The sequence below is a fragment of the Eumetopias jubatus genome, unplaced genomic scaffold (genome assembly GCF_037043125.1).
Source record: "Eumetopias jubatus isolate StellerSeaLion01/CBP00866 unplaced genomic scaffold, mEumJub1_p1.0 scaffold_7, whole genome shotgun sequence".
NCBI classification, from domain to species: Eukaryota; Metazoa; Chordata; class Mammalia; order Carnivora; family Otariidae; genus Eumetopias; species Eumetopias jubatus.
This window is the reverse complement of record NW_028274813.1, coordinates 136,652,470-136,672,355: the sequence shown is the minus strand read 5'-3', so window position 1 is coordinate 136,672,355 and position 19,886 is coordinate 136,652,470. Positions and strand designations below refer to the sequence as shown.

The window sequence follows — 19,886 nt, the reverse complement described above, 5'->3', positions numbered from 1 at the left end:
GGCCTGTGCTATGGTCTGTCCCTCCCACTCTTCTGCAGGCTCTTTCCTCTGATTCCAGGGCAAGACAATGTTCATTTTCCTATGTCTCATACTGAACAGAATACAAGATGATTAAGAGTTGCCAAAGGATTCGTTTTAAGTAGGGGCTCAAGAACTCGACTTTTCAGAGCTTGGGGTGAAAGCAGGTGTCAGGGAGGACAGCGCATTCATTCTAGGAGTGCTCTCTCAGCCTCCTCATCAGGGCCAGGTGCTCCTGTGTCTCACTGCCTAGAGTAGCAGTTTGCTCTCAGCTCTGGGGGGCAGCTACCCCGGACCATTTGAAATGCCATCCTTAGGGCCAGGAGTGGAAAGGCCTGGCCACTGCTGTCTTTAGAAGCTCGTCAGAGAAATCTAATGGACAGCCAAGATTAAGAACCACTGGCCCGAAGCCTCAACTTAACTATAACAGAACACCCACGAGGTCATGTTAAGAAATTATTAAGAAATTATTCACCGTCCTTGGCAGGAGCGGCCCTTGTAAATATGCTGGGCCTCAGACACCAGGCTGTGAAAATCGCAGGCTCTCTGGAGAGGAGAAAGAAGGGACCCAGAGGGAAGCTCCCTCCCACCCCTGGGGGACTCTGCACGCCGACCATCCTTGACCTTGGCTCTCGAGCCAGCTGGCCTCTGGAGCTCCCACTTGGTGGTCCTGATGGTGGCCTCGCTGTGCACCACCTGGGGGGCCCTCCCCGTCTGTAAGATCTCCAGGAGGGTGGACTTGCCCTGGCGCGGAGGACCCACGATGATCATCTTCATCAGCTTGCACTTTTCTGCTTTCCGCAGCTGAGCGCGCAGGTAGGACAACATTGCTTTGGGGCCTATGCAAAATCACAGAGTGGGGAAAGTAGATGCTGCTGACATGCGGGCGAGAACATGCTCACAGCTCTTGGGAAACAAAAATCCTGTCTTGAAGGAACACTTTCCATGTGTTCTAATGGGGGGAAGTGGAGAGGGCGATTGAGTCGGATTGGAGGCGGGGAGTTGCGGTCGTAATTACCCCAAAAGTGGAGTCCAAAAGTCAAGGGCCTAAAGACAATATCCTTCCTGCCCAGAGAATCATAGATAGTTTTATCGTATGGTTAACTGCAATACAGTGGTACCCAACCACGGGAGCCCAAGAGGCTTCCAGCCCAGGTCCTTAACGACCGGACTTGAGTCCTCTTTCCCCAGAGGAGGGGGGAGTGCCTCAGAAGCCCTACCTTCTTTTTTGATCTCCGTGGGCACGTTGCTGATGTTCAGGTCTTCAATGTCCAACTGCCAGAGATTGCTCAGCTGCCCCAGCTCAGGAGGGAGCTCGCGGAGGCCAGGATTGCTGAGGGCACACATACACCACGGGAGGACACATGCACACACACCCCCACACCCACGCACGCAGCAACCTAGCAGCCTCTGGGCCCTGCACCCCAACCCCGACATCTCGGGCTCTGCTTTCGAGCGTTCTGTCTAGACAATAACTCCAAAGCCTTTCTCGCTAGAAAGCCAGCTCTGTCTTCTGCAGATCCCTGTGGCTTAGAACTAGATTTCCTCCCCCACCGTCCTCATCTCTCCTATTTATTACGATGCCATAAAGATTATCAGTGTCTCTTCTCAAAATGGCAATGTAACGAAATTATTTGATATTTTCATTGTTTCGCACACTGCACCCCCTCCGTGGTGTCTGGCGGTAGGTTTTCAGTAAATGGAAGGATGACTGACTGAGCAGTTCTCACAGCCCCTGCCTTCCCCTCACCCACGTCTTTGACTAAGCCCGGTTCTGCAAGTCCCAATGCTGCCTCCGGGTACATAGATGGCTTCTTCCCCCCTACCCCCTCCGCCCGCCAGTGTCCGGATCCTCAGATGGGTTACAGAGGACACTCTGCCTCCCTGCGCTGGCTGGGTACTCACTTTCCCAGGTAGAGCTCTGATAAACTCTTCAGGAGGCAAACCGAGGGAGGGATGGCGTCCAGGTGATTGTCGTTCAGACAAAGGACTTCCAAAGACTCACTTAAGAAGGCCGGAAATTCCAGCACCCCCGCTGCAAAGAAATGGCAAAGCAGACTGGATGTCTGCAGATGATTCTGGACCATCCCAGCGTGCAGGCCAGCTGGGTGGACCTGCGGGTTCAACCTCCAGAGGACATTTTGGCAAGTCACCCTGAGTAAGGTGCTCATCTTCCTGACTGAGGGATTTTAATTCTAGGAGATGGTCCTACAGACATCTGTGCACGTGTGTGGCAATGATGTGAGGGCAGGACACTCCATGGCACACTGTAATAGCCAAGACAGAAGACAGCCTACTGGGAGGTGGCTGATGAGTAACGAGAGAATATACAATTATTGCAAAGCATGGGGCAGGTCTACATGTGCGGGTATGATACTCAAGAGCTATTGGTGAACTGAAAACGTGGGTGTGCAGGCATGTGAGCAAACACACATCCCGTGCATTTCTGTGTGTATGTTTCATGTGTGTGCGCGCCGTAATGCATAGAGATGCTCTGCAATGCTGTTTGTGTGCAGGCCACACATGCACACAGGTGGTACACGGTGTTATAGACGTGCACACATACCACACGTGTGTGCAAGTTACATGCTGCTACAGGCATGTGAACACACACAGGCGCACATGCACGTACATGTATGTTAGATACAAACATAATGGTTACTACAGACGCATCAAATTCCACCATTGTCTCTGGGGAAGGGAACTACTAGGAGACTAGATATTCATTCCACACCATTTGCTACTGCTCAAAAATTCTGTGTATTGTGGACATGCCTTCTTCAATTAAAAAAAAAAGCCAATCCATTAACAAATAATACAATGGGCTTGGTTTTTAGGCTGCCTGAGATGCCACTCTCTGAAAAGCCAGCCAACTCTCTGGTATTTAAGCGACTTTGTTAATGAGGCTAATTATGAGATTCCCATTAAGATCATGTTGTATGTGTTCCTTCCTCGGGCACCGCAGTGTGGGAGCTGAGAGAGACTGGGGTTGGGAGCTTGGACTCGCCAACTGATGGGGATCAGAGACTTAGGTTTCAGCAAAATCTCCGAAGTGCCTTATCCTCCCTGGTAAGGCAGGGAGGGGTGGGGTGGTGGGGGTGCTGGGAGGGGGCAGGACTCCACGCCTGCAAGGGTCCCTTTCAGCTCCAGCTCCCAGAACTCAAGATAAAAGATGGCCCCAAAGCCCTCTCCTCTGGCCCTCTGACAGCCCAGCAAGATAGAGAAGCCAGGATTCTTTTGTTGGGCTGAAGCGACTTTCCTGCCCTTGATCACAACTTCCTCCCTTCGTTCTGGCTCTTCTCCACACGTTGTCACCCGTGGTATCGATGGTAATGGGGTAACCTAGGATCAGAGAATGTTCTGGGAGAGACGATAACGGAATCCCGAAATCGGAGCCCGGAAAGCCAGCCCAGTAGGCCCCCATGGGGAGAGGACTCAGTGCAGTACCTCCTTTAGTGTAATGAAGGTGCAACAGACTCTTAAAGACGGCTTTGAACGTAAGGAAAATGCTCAAAAGGACTTTTTTCCCCCCCCAATGAAAAAGAATGATTCACTTTAGCCTGCCCCGACACACACGGAAAGAACGTGCACGGGGAGAAAAAAAGGCTCACTTTCTTCCCGGAGAACACATTCAGAACACCTGGCCTCTGCGCTTTCTGATTTTCAAGTTGTACCTCGGTGTTTATGAAGCCTAAGTAACAGGCGGACGGAATAAGGAACTACCATGGGGAACAGAAGCAGCACCTGTCACAGAGCTCCTGGCCCCGTGCAGAAGCGGGTCTGGGAGAGCACAGCACCAGGTATTTATGAACTGTAATTATGCCGAGTTATTTATGACTCTGCTGGTCTGAATTTTACCGTAAAAACGGCTGTCCAAATTATTTTTGGACGAGGCCGCCGCACAAATAGGACTACTTGAATGTACATAAATCTGCTTGGAATTTTACTATCCATCTGCAAACAAGTTAGCTTTTATAGATAATTCCTTACCCGAAGATCAACAGCCCCCAGAGAATAACCTCCCCCCTCCCCCCACCGCCCCCCCCAGAAGAATTTGTAACTGGGTCTCCTTCTTTTCTTTTTTTTTTAATTTTTTTTTTTTTTGGGTCTCCTTCTTTTCATCCAGGGGTGGGCCTCAACATTTGAGATGAAATTAACAAACTCAAGAGGCCTTTGTCATGTGCCAAAGCCACCATCCACCTCTGCCAGGGAAACTTCCAAGGGGTGTGGCCTCCTCACCTCACTCCACAGCCAGGCTCCTGAGGGCCACCAGCAAAACCGTTTTCCAGAACATTAGTACACGCTCCTGTTGTGTTTTTTGTGGCATGCCTTTGGCCTTGTACTCTGACGGCTCCACAGGGGAGTGTCTGGTCCCACTGAGTGTTGGGCCCTACCTCCTCTCGCCCTACTGCATTTCCAAACTGGAGACACCTTTCTAATCCACTCAGATGGACGAGGCTCAACCCACAGCAATAGAAGCCTGACCGAGGTCTATCCCAGCTACACTCTTCACGGGTATTATACCGTTTTGGCATCAATGAGAAGAAAGTGTTTATCCTTCCTTCCAAGTGAAACCCCTATGTCTGGACTCAATTTCCAAAGTCCTAAGGCCCCGCGTTTTAAAAAGGATGAGTTATGAAATTCCTCACTGTGTGGCCCCATTAGTGTGGTTCGGGGCCTTCTCATTTATTTCTGGGCCATTTGGACTTCCTTTTCTGCAAACTGTTTATATCCATTGCCCTCCCCTATTTTTTTTTCCAATTGAGTTGTCCTTTTCAAAAAATTAATTTGTAAACAGTCTTTGTATATTAGGGACTCAAGCCAATTTATGTTGCAATGATTTGCATTGAAAATACTTCTCAGTCTGTTTGCATTATGACTTGGTTTATGATGCCTTTTACTGAACAAAGCTTTTCAATTTTTACAAAGCCCAAGGTTTTGGTCTTTTTCTAGGGACTTCTGGATTCCCCACCTAGTTTTTAAAGGACTTCTCCATCCACAAATTTTACCTATATTCTCTTAAATGTTTATAGTTTTCTATTCCTTTAATGTTTAAAAATCGGAAGTCCACATGGAAATTTTTGTAAGTAGATGTAAGGTAGGGAATCCAGTGTTGTGATTTTCCCCTTCCAACTGGACAGGCAGGTATAACACAGTATTTATTAAAACAACAGAACATGTTTCCCCCACTAAATTGAAATGCCACCTTATCATATGCTAAGTTCCTATTATTTACTTAGGTCTGTTCCACTGATGACATGTTACTTTTTTAATCACATGTAGACACACACACTCACACATGACTGATGCGTATGTATAATGTGTGTATATATACACACATACCAGTTCATTAAGACGTGTAAGAGGTGGACAGACTATTTAGGTCATCTGCAAATGTGTCCTGGCCTCTGGCATTTCTTGTCCCCATCTTACACCATCTGTGCTAAAAGAGCACTTGCCAACATAAGCTGAGCCAAAGAAGAAAGTTATGTCACATTGAGAATGACCTAAATATTGGTTCCTGTTCTCCAGGACAGCATCCTGAGGGATATTTATGTGAGCGTAGCTGGCTTTAGAAATCTTTGCTTTCAGGTTAAAAAAGGGGGGGGGGGTGCTGAGGAGCTCAAGGGACAGGTATACACCTTCCCCCCATACCTCTCAGAAAATGACGAATGAGAAGAATTTGTTTTCCTGGAATGCTGTCTGCTGGGCTGGCCTGGTTGTAAGACCAGTAAGAACACTCTAGGAACAGTTCTGTTTCTGATGAGTTTGGGGGAAAACAGAATCTCAGGCTCGCCAGGACGGTGGGGCTGTGCTCCCATGTGGTCTTCATCAGACGCTACAGTGTGGTCGTGAAGACCTCACGGTGCTACCCTTCCCAACCTCGGGGCTGGGGTCCCTCAGCGCTGGGCTGAAACCTGGTTCTGTCGCCAAGCAGCCAGTCAGTCAGCCCCTGTGCTGTAGACTGAATTGTGCCCCCCCCCTTATACATCAAACCCTAGCCCCCAGTGTGATGATATTTGGAGTTGGAGCCTTTAGGAGGTAATTAGGTTTAGATGAGGTCATGAAGGTAGGGTCCCCATGAGGGGGAATTAGTGCCCTTATACGAAGAGATACCAGAGAGCTTGCTCTGTCTGTCTGTCTGTCTCTCTCTGAAAAAACAGCAAGAAGACCCTCACAAGGAGCCTGATCTCAGACTTCCAGCCTCCAGAACTGTGAGAGCATACATTTCTATTGTCTCAGCTGCCCAGTCTGTGGTGCTTTGTTATGGGAACCTGAGCTGACTGCAACCCAGTGGGAGCCTCAGCTTCCTCACCTGCAAAATGGGGAACCCCAAGCCATACCCCATGCCATGAGCCTTACAGAAAGGCGCTAACAGGTGTACCATCTCTAGGGCGGTGCTCACTCACACAATAGCTATCAGTCTCATTGGACTGCAAGCAGGAAAGAGGGTTTCAGGATACTTGCAGGCCACACCTGTCTGATGAGCAACGGGCACAGTGCGCGCCCAGGTTTTTCGGGGAAAGCCCCATGCAAGGGCGCCCCCCGGTGGTGGGGCAGGGAACTGCCTGCCCGGCGGTCTCATCTGCCCCCAGGGACTCACACACCTGTCTCAGCCCCAGAACGCTGGCGCCCTCTGGTGGTGAAAAAGGAAATACGCTTTGTTTTCAATCCATCTTCATTTCTGCAGGGGCAAAAAAAATGATTTTGAGAAGAGCATGACAATTTTTGCTGGGACTATATAATGCTGAGCCATGCGGAGATAAGGGAGAACATTCCATCAGCAGGGTGTTTGGGCCCCCTGCAGCTACTAGGTAAGCATCCACAGCCCCTGCCTGCTAATGGCACTGCTTAAGCTCAGCATGACCAACGGTGATTTCGATTCTTGAGATTTTCCATTTCAGGCAGGTGTGAGCATTTCTGTGCCTGGCAAGATGGCCCATTCCAGTGGCTGTTCCATATCACACACTCTCACTGGGGTGGGGGGATTCTCTTTCGGGGGTCAAGTCCCGCTAAGAAGTGGGCTTCAGCAAGTGAAATAGGGAGGCTGGTCTCCAGGACCCCAAGGGCCAGATGTGCTCATCCCCAGATTTTCATCTTTTATTAGAAGGTTTTGGGAGTGATTTTTATTCAATGGATGTGCATTTGGTGAGTGGTTCGCCAAAACTTTGGAAAAGAATGACAGATTAGGCGTGAGAAGATCCTCCGGGAGCCTTTAAACTTTAGAAATGGGAGGATGCTGTTATGGGTGAATTGTGCCCCTCACCTTCCAATTTATGTTTTGAAGTCTTTTTTTTTTAAGATTTATTTATTTATTTATTTGACAGAGAGAGCACACAAGCAGGGGGAGTGGGAGAGGGAGAAGCAGGCCTCCCGCGGAGCAGGGAGCCAGATGTGGGGCTCGATCCCAGGATGCTGGGATTGTGACCTGAGCCCAAGGCAGATGCTTAACTAACTGAGCCACCCAGGCGCCCCTATGTTTTGAAGTCCTAACCCCCAGGACCTCCGAACGTGACTGTAATTGGAGGTGAGGTCTTTAAAGAGGTAAATAAGTTAAAATGAGGTCATATGAGTGGACTCTAATCCAATCTCACTGGTGTCCTTCTAAGAAGAGATTCGGACACAGGCACGCACAGAGGGAAGATCATGTGAGACACAGGGGAGCGGGGGTTCTATGCAAGCCCCGGAGAGAGGCCTCGGGAGAAACCTCAGACCTGCCCCCCTCCAGAAGCGTGGGGGAGGGGGGGAATAGGCGTGTCTTGCATAAGCCCCCTAGCCTGTGGTGCTTTGTTACTGCAGCCCTAATAAACCAACAGAGCCACCAGCCCAAGGGGCTGCTGGACTGTGGTTACGCATGTGTTTTAGAACTTGCCAGGGTAAAGAGCCCCCATGCTTACTTGCCAAATTGGTTTCTGGAAAGATCCAGGGTTTTGAGCTGTCTGCAGGTCCACTTCTCTTGAGGAGGCAGCGCCACAAGCTGGTTTCCCTGTAACCTCAGGAACATGAGGGCCTGGAGAGAAAGAGAGAGAGATGCAGAGACACCATCAAACACCACAGGGAGGACAGACTGAGAAGAGGGGTCAGCTCCCTGACAAAATGCAGCAAAATGATGATAACGGATTCACCCTCACCAAGATCCCAATAGTGTCGGGCTCAACAGCCTCTTAGAACTCATGAAATTATACCCAACGCAGCCAACAGGACCGTCTGAACACAGTCCTTCCCTCCAGATCAATGGGAGGCAGTCATTCCAGAATGAAAGGAGTCCAAGTACGTCTCAGCGTTGGGCCTTCTGAAGAGTGACAATTACTCATGGGCCTGCCCGGGGAGCAGCGGCTGGTGCTGAGAGTCCTGGAGGCCAAGGTATCACATGGCGGCGGCGAGAAGCCCCTGCCTCCCGTGACCTCCTCAGCGGATGCCCCGTGCAGGGGCAGGGTGGCAGGGACACGGAGGGTTGCCTGCCCTAGCCAGGCCCCCTCTGCTGGCCCAGTGCCCCCTGCTGACCCCCTGGCCGTCGGCACCAGAAACTGCGGGGGACAAGCTCCGCCCTTGGACTTGTAACATGTTTTACTTTAGTGGGAGTACAGGAAGAATGTTGTAACCTTTCTCGAAGCCTTCGCTAGGGACAGGGACTCTCCTGTCCTCGGTGGGCAAGGCTCAGGAGTGCAAATGGGCTGCCCCACTTTATACTCCTTACTCCATGCCCTCGCCTCCTCCCTTGTCAAAGGGGATCCAGGCCGCCCCCATCACAACCAGCGTGTCACTGAATGTCTCATAGGGCCATGCATGCACCAAGCCCCAGGACCCCAGGGTTGTGCAGGGCCTCGCAAGAGCCCCATCTGGAGGGGGAGATAGTGAGCAAACATGAATTCCCACAGGGCTGAGCGGTAAGGTCCTGGACAAAATTCTTTCCCTCCTGATCTGCTGCTTCTGGCCTTGGTGGGAACCCGAGAACCCAGTCGGCATGCTGCTGGGGAGAAATGAGGATACCGACTCAGAGCAGGGGGCTAAGCTAACAAGCCAGGGGTGCCCTTGAGGGTAACAGTGACCTACGTCCTCACCGACCAGGGCCCCCATCAAAGCGTGCAGGCCCTGGGGCCTGAGACTTGGTGGCCTTCCTCCCTGAGAACACACAGATAGAAGGTACGTTTCTGGCCCTTTAGGGGTCCCTGAACATGAGGGGAAGCTGCACTTCTCCCGGCACAAGACCCTGTGGGGGCCCAGGTGGCGGGCCTGGCAGGACTGGGTGGCGAGGCCTGTGAGCTCTGCCCGGGGCTGCCCTGGTGCCTTCAGCCAACACTGGTCAGGCCCCGAGGTGGGGCTGGCCCTGGGTGCCAAGAGATGAATGTCAGCTCTGCTCTGCCTTACGGGGCTCCCATTCGAGTGGGGAAAACAGAGACAGGTGGGCAAACCACCTAATATAAGAAAGCAGCCCCGGGTGGGTGGGTCGGGGCAGGGGGACATGGGGCTCTGGCAAAAGGTACTTTCTTGAATTCACATCCAAAGAAGCTTCTGACCCCCAGGAATTCCAGGTCTGCCACCTCTGGGGAGGGAGACGGGCAGGAAGGCCCACCCCGCAGCGCTCCCTTGGCTTTGCACACTGGTACGCCTTGGCCAGGGGTTGGGGGGGCTGGGCAGGGGCCCGGAAGGACAGAGGCCAGAGAAGGCCAGACAGAGGGCTGCTGGGCTGTGCTTTCATGTTGCTCACTTCCTCCCAATCTTTGCTCATAAACACACACATTTTTGACAATTGAACCTTTTTTTTTTTTTTTTTTTGTCTCAGAAGCTCAGGAGAAGCCTACAGATTGTACTGCAACGTGGACTGATTCCCTCACAGAAGCCAAAAATGAGAAAGAGAGGGCTATCAGACTTACATCAAGCTGGAAAAGCCCCAGGGGAACTTCCTTGAGAGAGTTTTCTGAGAAATCCACATCCCTCAGGTGGTTTTTCCAAAAGACAGCCATCTTGTCTGGTAGAGATTCCAGGGCATTTTTGGATGCTTTACAACATTTCTAGGAGTTTGACGAGAAGGAGAAGGAGATATTAATTAGCTTCTTAAGTGCAGTGCTGCTTATGGGAAAGACCATTTCCAAATTTGATGTGGAAAATCAGAATACGACAATAAGGCTCTGTCATAAATGCAACTTGGCTAAGGGGCTATAAACCATCATTGTCCCATGTTGCTGTCCTTGCTCCAAGGAAGGGATGGGAATGGTTTCCTGAGAGACACAAAGGTGGCTCATGCTTCTATCCCTTCATTCCAGAACATCTGGCCCATTGTCCTTGGAAATAATAGCATCATTCCGGACCAAGCTCTAGAGACGAGCCGGTTTCCCACACACATATGTTTAAACCAGAGTGCGAACGCTAGCGATGGAGAATTTCTTGGTTTGAAACCAACAGCAATAAAACATAAACATTCTTTATGCTAGTCCATCTGTTTTAACAAGCAAACTTCCCCAGAAACAAAAACACCATTTAATTGGCAGTGCGGTGGACGTGGATTATTTCTTCTTCTTTTCTTTGTTCTTATTTCACAGCTAGTTGAAAGGAACCGTGTCCCCCTTTTGGGCGGAACTCCCCCTATGCCAGATGTGCAAACTGTAACTGTGGAAGGTTCTATGGGTGTTATGGCACGAATCTCAAGCCCGGAGCCCAGCGGGGCGGTTGGGGAGGCGGCTGGCTTTCAGGTGAGTCACCTGAGACACTCAGCGGCTGGATGCTGAGTGACACCACTCGGTGGTAACAGGAAAACAGAAATGCTGCTACCCAGCCTGGTTACCAAGGGGAGGAAGTGAGACAGAGCCCTGACCTGTGCTCTGGTTCACGTGAGATGCCGGGTTGACAAGCCTTTCACGATTTCTGGTAAAATACTCACCAAAGGGCAGGCCCAGGCATCTGGAAACACCTTCAGGTTATTTCTGGAGACATTCAGAGAATTGAGCGACTTGAAGCAATGAAGGAAAAGTGCAGGGAGTTCTGTCAATTTATTGTCAGAAATATCGAGTTCCTGTAGCTTCCGCAAACCAATCCAGTTAGTGGCTAGGGAAAAAGAAAACAATAAATTGGTAAAAAGACTGCTGTCAAGAACAAAATGACAAATTAGGTCAGGGTGCCGATGATACAACATACCACCTTCCTCTTCAAACAATTTTTCTAAGTAATTTTTGGAAGCTGTCAGTTTTTGAAGTTTCGAGAGGTGCAGGAATCCCGGTGGGAGGTGGGGCAATTTATTGCTGGAAATGTCAATCTCGAGGAGCCTGCGGTTGGGGAGGGAGGCAGTCAAGGCATCAGAAGAAAGAGGAAAAGCATCTCTGTTACATGTTTCTCTGTGGGCGTATTTCTCTTTTCCCCTCACGCAATGCTAAAGAGCGTGCGTTGAAAACGTTGCGGGCAGGACTTCTATTCATCGCATTAACTATTACCATGTCCCGTGTAGATGAGAAAATCACACGTCTCTTTGGTGGGCCCAGGTCTCACTGACCAATAGGGATGTAAACCTTTCTCAATATATGAAAGCAAAGTCAGCTGGTGTCCCAGAAGCTGCTGGAAGGCCCAAGGGCCATGCTTCGAACTATCTGGACCCCCGAGTCTGGCCCTGGCTAAGGACCCCCACTCAGAAGACACTTGTTCTTGAAGTGTTTGTGTGGCGCCTTCTTCCCCATGGCTTACTTCTGACCCTATGCTCTGTGGGACATTCTCTCTTACTTCACTCCAAGTGAAGCCTTAGCTTTTGAAATCGGCTTATAGATCCTTATAGAGTGAGGATCACCGCATGTCAGTGGAGGTAAGGCCCTCCCCCTTCCCAGGCAGCCTCAGGGGGAAGGCTCAGGCCTCTTCCCAGGGCCTCCTGAAAAGGGAGACCAGGAGCTGCCCACGCCATCCACCTGCTGCCAGAGCGCTTTAGGGGCAACTCTTTCTCTGAGGCCCTTCCCACTTTCCCTGGGAGGTCAAATAAAAATGGGTGCCCCGGGTCTCACTATTAACCCCAGCCAGGAAGCGTTCAGCCTTCTCAGATTTCTGTCTGCAGGACCAACATCGGACATCTCGGGCGAGCAGCCTGCATGGCCAGCACGCGAAGTGTAACGTGGGCCAGACAAACCGTCCCCGCCCCCTCCCCCCCCGCCCAGACTCCTCTGCGTTCCCCTCGGAAGGAGGGGAGGACCGTATTCCTCAGAACTGTGTAAGGACAGGCAGAATTTCTCTCCTTTTACGGAGAATGGGTTTTCAAAATCACAAACTCCGATCAAGGAGTACGGAGCAGGAAGACTGCGGCGGTGGCAGGGGCGGGGGGGGGGGGGGCGGCGCTGGGTACAGAGGTCCCTGTGCACACCCCGGGGGGCCTGCGTGGGGCGGCTGCCTACCTGGAGCAGATGATTTCGTCCGATGACTGCACACCAGGCAGCTCCCCCAGGTGGTTCTTGGAGAGGTTCAGCTTCCGGAGGTTGATGAGTCCCCAGGGGATGACGGAGGGGAGGGAAGCCAGGCAGTTGGCAGAAAGGTCCAGCTCTGTGATCTGGCAGGAGATGTCTATGAGCCAGTCCAGATCCACCCAGGGTAACTTGAGGTGGGACCATTTCACACGAAGAGGCTGGGTTTGGAGAAAGGGGAAAAGCACCCTCGGTGAGCCCGGGGTGCCAATGTCAGCTTGGAATAGAGCAATGAGTTATTTGACCGTGAGTCTGTCTGTTCATCTCAGCCAGAGTCCCAGGGCGTCAGGACCTTGGCCAGCTTGTGGCTGGCACTGCATCTGTATCTATCTCACAGGTGATCTCTGCAAGATTCCACCGCACTCTCCAGCCTCTAGGGGGAGCCCGTGGGGGTGCGGGGCTGAGTGTTGCCTCTTCCAGGGCCAGAATCAGCAGGAATGGCCCCTGCTCTGTACAGAGGAGGCCACCCACGCTTGGAGGAGTCTCCCCAGACTGGAGAAAAAGACTGAAAACCAAACCTGGGTCTCTCCCCTGCAACACAGTGGGCCCCACACTGGGTGCTTTGTGGATGGGCTGCTTCCAGAGTGAGAAAGACCAAATATACAGACAATGGCCAGGCGCTATATAAAAAAACAGAACTTTGACACATCACCTGTCCACCTGCCTGGGAAACTAACCCCCTTCTCTACAATAACCAGCGCAGGAAGCCAGCCTGCTCTAAGCCAGACTTGTAGGGAACCACACTGCCATGTCTAGCACCAATCCAGTAACTTCTGTAACAACCAGCCCCAAATGGCCAGGACTTGATTAATCATGGACAGCCTCCCCAGACTTTGTCCCCACATCCCACTTAAATCAACCAGAGAGGGGCGCCTGGTGGCTCAGTCGTTAAGCGTCTGCTTTCGGCTCAGGTCATGGTCCCAGGGTCCTGGGATCTAGCCCCGCATCAGGCTCCCTGCTCAGCAGGAAGCTTGCTTCTCCCTCTCCCACTCCCCCTGCTTGTGTTCCCTCTCTCGCTATCTCTCTCTGTCAAATAAATAAAATCTTAAAAAAAAAGTCAACCAGAGAAAGCCAAAGTGCTCCCCCAACCAATCATGCAGGACAGCTCCCATCTCCTGAGCTGCCTCCAGCTTCCCCATCAATGGCCTCCAGTGGGCGCACACCTGAGGCTTTCCCTTTCTCCCACGAGAAAGCTTTCCCACTTCTCTGCCAAAACACAAGTGAAGGTAGCTGACTCCCTCGCTACAGATATTCAGAATAAATCGTCTTTGCTTTTCTCATTTGGCTGGCCTTTGTTTATTTCCACAAGAGGGAGTCAGAAGGGCCAACCGCTTGCTGGGGTGTGGTGGTTAAATACACATGAGCAGGGTTTTCCTCTTTTTTCTGGATTATCAAAGGATTTGGGGCTTGGTTCAGTTTCCGGGAGGGGGAAATCAGCATTTTGGCTTGTTTCTCCAAAGCAACTGGAAATCCATATGAGGAAATTAGGGAAACAAAAAATCAGTGTTTGGCAAACAGGAAAATGTAACAACCAAGCCAATGGCGGGAAAGACCAGTAACGTGGGGTAAGTTTGCTTTCAAAATTGGCCGAACCAGACACACTTCCTTATGTGGCCACTAGATGGCGATGTGTGTCTGGTCTTTATCTCCTTAGCGATGCTGCCAGGATTGGGAAGGGTAGGTCTGTGACACCCTCTCAAAGCTCTGGTCTTTAACCCAGGGGATGAAAGACTGTCTTGTCTCTCCATTCACCTGGATGAAGAGGGACAGGTGATCGTCTGCTGCATTTGGGATCAAGAGAATGGAGTTTTAACTTCAGCTGATTTTTAAAAAAAAAGCCAAGTAAGTCACTCTATTGCTGTTTCTCTTGTCATTACTGTTTCCCCCACACTTTATTTTGAAAAATTTCAGACCTGCAGAAGAGCTGAACTTGGATAGTGAATACGCGTGAAATGCCCTTCACCTAGATTCCATTGTTAATCCGACGCCACATTTGCTTTCTCTCCTTTCCTTCCACACACACTTTTCATTTTTTAAAAGATTTATTTATTTATTTTAGAGGAAGAGGGAGAGAGAGAGAGAGTCCCAAGCAGACTCCACGCTGAGCGTGGAGCCCAATGTGGGGCTCGATCCCATGACCCAGGAGATCATGACCTGAGCCAAAACCAAGAGTCGGGTGCTTAACCTGCTGCACCACGCAGGTGCCCCACATTTTTCATTTTTGGCTGAATCACGTCCAAGTAAATTATAGCCATCATGGCACTTCACTCCTAAATACTTCAGCATGTATCTCTACAGAACAAGAATATTTCCCTGTGTGACCACTATCTATGGATCATTTTCAAGAAACGAAATCAATACACAGTATTATCAAATCCACGGTCTACACTCACATAATCCCCGTTACCCCAGAAGCGTCTTTCATAACTATTTTGTGTCCTGATCCAGGATCCCATCAGGAACCACACATTGCAGGGCGCCTGGGTGGCTCAGTCGGTTAAGCGACTGCCTTCGGCTCAGGTCATGATCTTGGAGTCCCGGGATCGAGTCCCGCCTCGGGCTCCCTGCTTAGCGGGGAGTCTGCTTCTCCCTCTGACCCTCTTCCCTCTCGTGCTCTCTATCTCTCATTCTCTCAAATAAATAAATAAAATCTTTAAAAAAAAAAAAGAATCACACATTGCATTTCGTTGTCATGTCCCTCTGCTTTTCTTTAATCTAGAAGAGTCCGCGTGGCTTCTTACGTCTTTTCAACATTGGCACAGCAATTTTTCAAGTCAGCTGCCTCCTAGAACACCCCATAATCTGAATTTACTCAGTCATTTTCCCCTCGTGTTCAGATTCAAGGCAAGCATTTTTGGCAACCATCTCAGACAATGAGGCGTCCTTTCAACTGAACGTCACCAGAGGGCACCTGCTGTCAGGTTACTCCACTACTGATAAGGCCAAGTCTACTCCCTTGTTGAAGGTAGTGTCCCCCGCACCCCTCCTTTGTGCATTTTACTCTTTGTGATTCATAAGCAATCTGTGGAGTGATATTCTGAGACCAGCGAATATCTTGCGTTCCCACATCAGTTCACCTAGTGGTTCCAGCGGCTACTGTTGATCCTAGCCTGGCTCAGTTAGTACGCTGATGGTTACAAAGCGGTGATTTTTGTAAAACTACCATTCCTCCTACCTTTGTTTCTTGGCATTCTTCTGTACAGAAGGGGGTCTCCCTGCCCCATTTAAGTATCCCTATGGACTCATGGATTCTCTCTTTATTCAAAGTGTTATAATTATTATTATCATTATGTCTTTTGCCGCTCAGGTCATCCCCAGTTTGGCCAATGGGAGTCCCATCAAGGGGGCTCCTGTGTTCCTTTGACATATCCCTACCTGTTTGGGGTACTTCCTTACCTCCTGGTAAACAGGATGCTCCCGTCTCCTCTGGTGCTTTCCAAACCCCAGCCCTGCAATCAGCCCTGATTCCCTTTAGCAGAAAATGGTATTTAGAAACTAGAATCTGGGTGTTAGGCGTACCCACTGCTACTGGGGTGTCACCGCTTCTCAGCCCCTTGATCCGACACGGCTCTGTATTTCACAGGAGGGCATCCTGATGCCTGCAGTTCAAATCTAGCCACAGGGGCCTCTCCCTAATCTTTCTAGAATTTGTAATTGCATCACCCTTCATCTGGTTATTGTTGGGTTTCATCTGTTAAACAGCGGTTGGGGCCAGATGATGTCTAGGTTACTTCTGGACCCAGGATTCTCCCTGGCTTGTGTGCTGAGAAGGACAGAGTGCTCCTGTGAGGAGCCTTGGGATCAGCGTGAGAGCTGGCCCAGGAGCGGGCTGAGAGCAAGGTCACCGTTCCAGGCTTTGCAATGCCCAGTCAAAGAAGGTCCTCCGAGGGCCTGGCGGCCTCCTCTTCCTGGGTTCTTGGAGACACACACCGGTCCCGGACCCAGGACCAGACAGCTGGACACAAAGCCAAGAGGCCCAGATCGCAGTCTGACTCTCCACTCACCCTGTGTGGCCATTTCTGGTCATCCAACACCAAGTGGATTTGTCTTGGACTGACAACAGCAGCCAAATGGAAGCTGAAAAAGGGGCTGGTTTTGGTTTTGATTGTTAACAACAAACCTTAGGTGTCTGTTGACAGTCCTATAACGCAAACGATAGGACCATCAAAAATAACTAACAAACCAGAAATGAATCCAACTGTGCTTGTGAAACAAACCAACGATGGTACAAAAGGATCAGGGAGATGTTCTGTCCTGACAGTTCAGTCTCCCTCTTGCATCTCTTTCATGTTCTGTGAGCCCAAAGCTGCAGCCTATAATCAATCCCATAAGGAGCAGGGCCTTGACCTCAGGAGCCCTGAGCACCCCCCCACCCCCGGCCCCGTGTCTGCCTGACTAACTCCATGGGGGCCTCAGGCAAGTTTTGGTAGACGTGGATACCTTCTCGGGCTCTGTCTGGCTCAACTCCCCTTAGATGAACCTGCCTGCTGATTTTGTACTGCACTAACCCAGACCCCAGGGTAATCTCTTATGCCCCAGCAGGCAGTGCGGCCATCCAGAACCCGGCCCGTGTGCACCTCAAGCGCAGAGCCTTGACTGATGGTCTCCGCTGGTCAGCAGTGCATCCCGCATGCAGCAGACACTAAAGAAATGCTTGCGCCCTGACAAGAATCAAACCACTGAGAACTGCAATCCGTCCATTCACACCTTCAACTGGATCCATCATCCTAAAATGTCAAGGTCTGCTCAAAACCGTTCAGCCTTCCCCCCAGCCCCAGGCTGCCTGCAGCAGAGCATCCCAACGCCTTCCCTGGGGAGCCCCACAGTGCCGCCAGTCTCCCCAGCCACTTTCCAGCTTTAGGCCTCACTGTCTCCTCCCTGACCTCTGCATTCCCGTTGTTGTAGGTAGAAGCAACTGGGGGATGGGCATGCTCCCAAGAGCAGAGGATGCAAGGTGAAGGAAAAAACATGCCAACCAAACACAGAAACTACCTGTTCACGAATGAACCACAGGGCTCAGAAAGTGGACCCAACGCTGAAATTCTTAGGTAGGCTGTGGGGAGCCAGGGAGTGTGGCCTCGTTGTCAGTAACTGACTGGCCCATCTGCCGAGGGGCTGCTGGGGAGCCCCGGGGCTGCCAATACTCCCCCTGGAATGCGCGTTGCTTGGTAATGCTTGGACACTGCGGGAAGCACAAGGTGGGCAGGCCTGGAGCTAAGAGAGCTTTTGTAAAAGCATATTCCTAAAAACCGGCCTCGTTTTGATGGTGGGTGTCATGAGGTCACCTGAGGATCCGAGATTCTGCAGGTCTGGCTGGCCTCTGCCTTCACACCGTGCTCTGTCACTGCACTGGCTCGCATCCTGCCCCGGGTTCTCTGCCCTGGAATTCACAGCCCTCCTGCCGCCTGTTTAAACCCTACTAAAGCCTGTAAGCTTTGCTGCCAGGACTGTCTCCCTCATCGCTCATGAGGGTCTGTGTTACTACCCGTAGCTACGTTATGGGGACACCATCTGGAGGGCGCTGTTCTAGCAGAAGAAAATCATCAATAAGAAGAGAGAGGCTGTATGTGCCGCTGATTTCTCTAGACACGCCAGATGCTGCCAGTTCCTAAAACTGAGAGTTCTTTCTAGGTCTTACCCCCACCAGAGTTTCTACAGGGTGGAAATCTGCTAGACTCACGACGGCCCAGGAGAACGAGTCAAAAGCAGAAGTCTGAAAACAGGACAACACACTCAGAGTATAGATATCCTTGTGAAAAGACTTCTGGGCTTAGCGGATGGGGAAAAACAAAAAACATGTGAGATTTCTACCTGGGCTTGGGTTGGTTTGAAAACTTTCACTAACAAAAGTGATTTTCCTTTCGGCCCAAACATGACAGGGTGCTCGAGTGTTTATAGAGCGGCAGGAGGGAAGTTAACACGCACACAGTTAAGCAGATGACAGGGCCCTTGACGTGGAAACCAAGCCAGGTGAGCCCCAAAGCCCTTGTTACTTATTTATGTCTAGCCCAGGGAAGGATCACAATAAACAAGTTTCGGAGAGAGAGAAGCCCGTGATCGCCTAATGAAACCCATGCACCCTGAACTGCAAAATCAGAGACAAGCTGGATGCGGAGGACCCCCCCCAAACCAATTCACCAGTGCCGTGGCTAAGGCACCCCCAACTCCGGAGCCAACAGACGGAAACGTGCTCATGTTTGTCCTTGAGCACAAGACCTTTAACTTTCGGGCAAAGAGAAGGAAGTACTACTTTTCCAGAAGGCACAGGGGGATGACCTAGAACCTTCTTTCCCGAGGCAGTGGTAGTGATTAGGACCAAATCAAGAAGGCCTAGATGTATTTAAGGGCATGCCTCAGTGCAGAGTGATGTTTGCGGTGCTTCCGTGTACAAAAGACCTCCCTGTCCTGTGGTGGGGGCTGTGGTCCGGGGGGCAATTACCTGCCTTTACACAAACCTTCTTGAAGCCACTGGACATAAAATATCACACTGAAAGAGCCGGTAGGCCACAATTACATCACTTAGGCTTGCTTTCATGTCAGTGCAACCCTCATCGGTGGAAGAAAGATAATTGGTAAGCGAAGGGCTGTGGTCTACGATGCTTTCAGCCTGGCTTTCAACCTTGAGGGTTGTGGGTTGGTAGGGAGCTGTGTGCCTCTGCCATTGGTCAGGTAGAGGAGAGCCTCGCCAGCGTGGAGGTTCAATATCACCTCCTCCTTGTCTCTACGGAGCCCTCAGAGCAGAATTCACACCTGTTCTCCCTGTGCTGTCAGTTCATTGTTCCTATCAGCTGGTCCGTGTTTGACCCGCGACCTATGGCTAACTGTGTAAGAATCTTCCCTCCTCGAGGCTATAAATCCCCTGAGGGGACTGACTAGAGCTCCATGACATTAGGGCATGACAAGAAAAGGCAGCTTATATAATCAGTCTATTCCACCAAGACACACATGTTCAAAGGGCACCGGGGAGACAGAGAATCTTCTAAAATGTATTCGTGAATTCTTGGCCAACATAAAACCAAAGCCTTTCTTTTGGGGGTGAAGCAAAAAATCCGGGGATGATGGCAGAAGGTGCCTTCTCCTTGTTGGGCCAGCCAGAAAGCCAAGAGCCACCTTCTGATATGTGAAGGAGCGGGCAGAGCCCCCAGATGGTTGGAGACACGGTGGAACCCACGGGTCTAATCTAAACAGAACGAACTCGGCAAAAAGCCCAAAGAACAAGTCAAAAGAAACCCTACAAATGAAGATGCCTGCAGATGTTCTCCGGGAACCCAGACTGTCCAAGGGGGCCAGGGAGGACAGGGATTTGGCTGGACAAAGGATCAGCACGTTGGAGACAGCGGCTCTGTCCCAGCCTCCTTGTGCATGTGGGGACTACAACACACAAGACACGACTGATGGCGTCTGCCACCGTGCCTGCCTCCTTGCCCCCCAGGAGAA

The 19,886-nt window shown here is 50.9% G+C and overlaps 1 protein-coding gene across 2 annotated transcripts in view; it reads right to left on the bottom strand.

Annotated features, from left to right (window-relative positions):
• LRRK1 (leucine rich repeat kinase 1) overlaps nucleotides 1-19,886 on the bottom strand; it is a 119,520-nt gene that overhangs the window by 36,133 nt on the left and 63,501 nt on the right. For both annotated transcript variants that reach the window (XM_088024966.1, XM_088024967.1), the window contains exons 7-15: nucleotides 12,384-12,610; nucleotides 11,152-11,279; nucleotides 10,898-11,061; nucleotides 9,894-10,031; nucleotides 7,917-8,029; nucleotides 6,627-6,703; nucleotides 1,924-2,053; nucleotides 1,239-1,351; nucleotides 643-857 (exon numbers count right to left, since the gene is read on the bottom strand). In XM_088024966.1, the coding sequence (XP_087881092.1) occupies nucleotides 643-857; nucleotides 1,239-1,351; nucleotides 1,924-2,053; nucleotides 6,627-6,703; nucleotides 7,917-8,029; nucleotides 9,894-10,031; nucleotides 10,898-11,061; nucleotides 11,152-11,279; nucleotides 12,384-12,610 (1,305 nt within the window). The remainder of the gene's footprint in view (nucleotides 1-642; nucleotides 858-1,238; nucleotides 1,352-1,923; nucleotides 2,054-6,626; nucleotides 6,704-7,916; nucleotides 8,030-9,893; nucleotides 10,032-10,897; nucleotides 11,062-11,151; nucleotides 11,280-12,383; nucleotides 12,611-19,886) is intronic.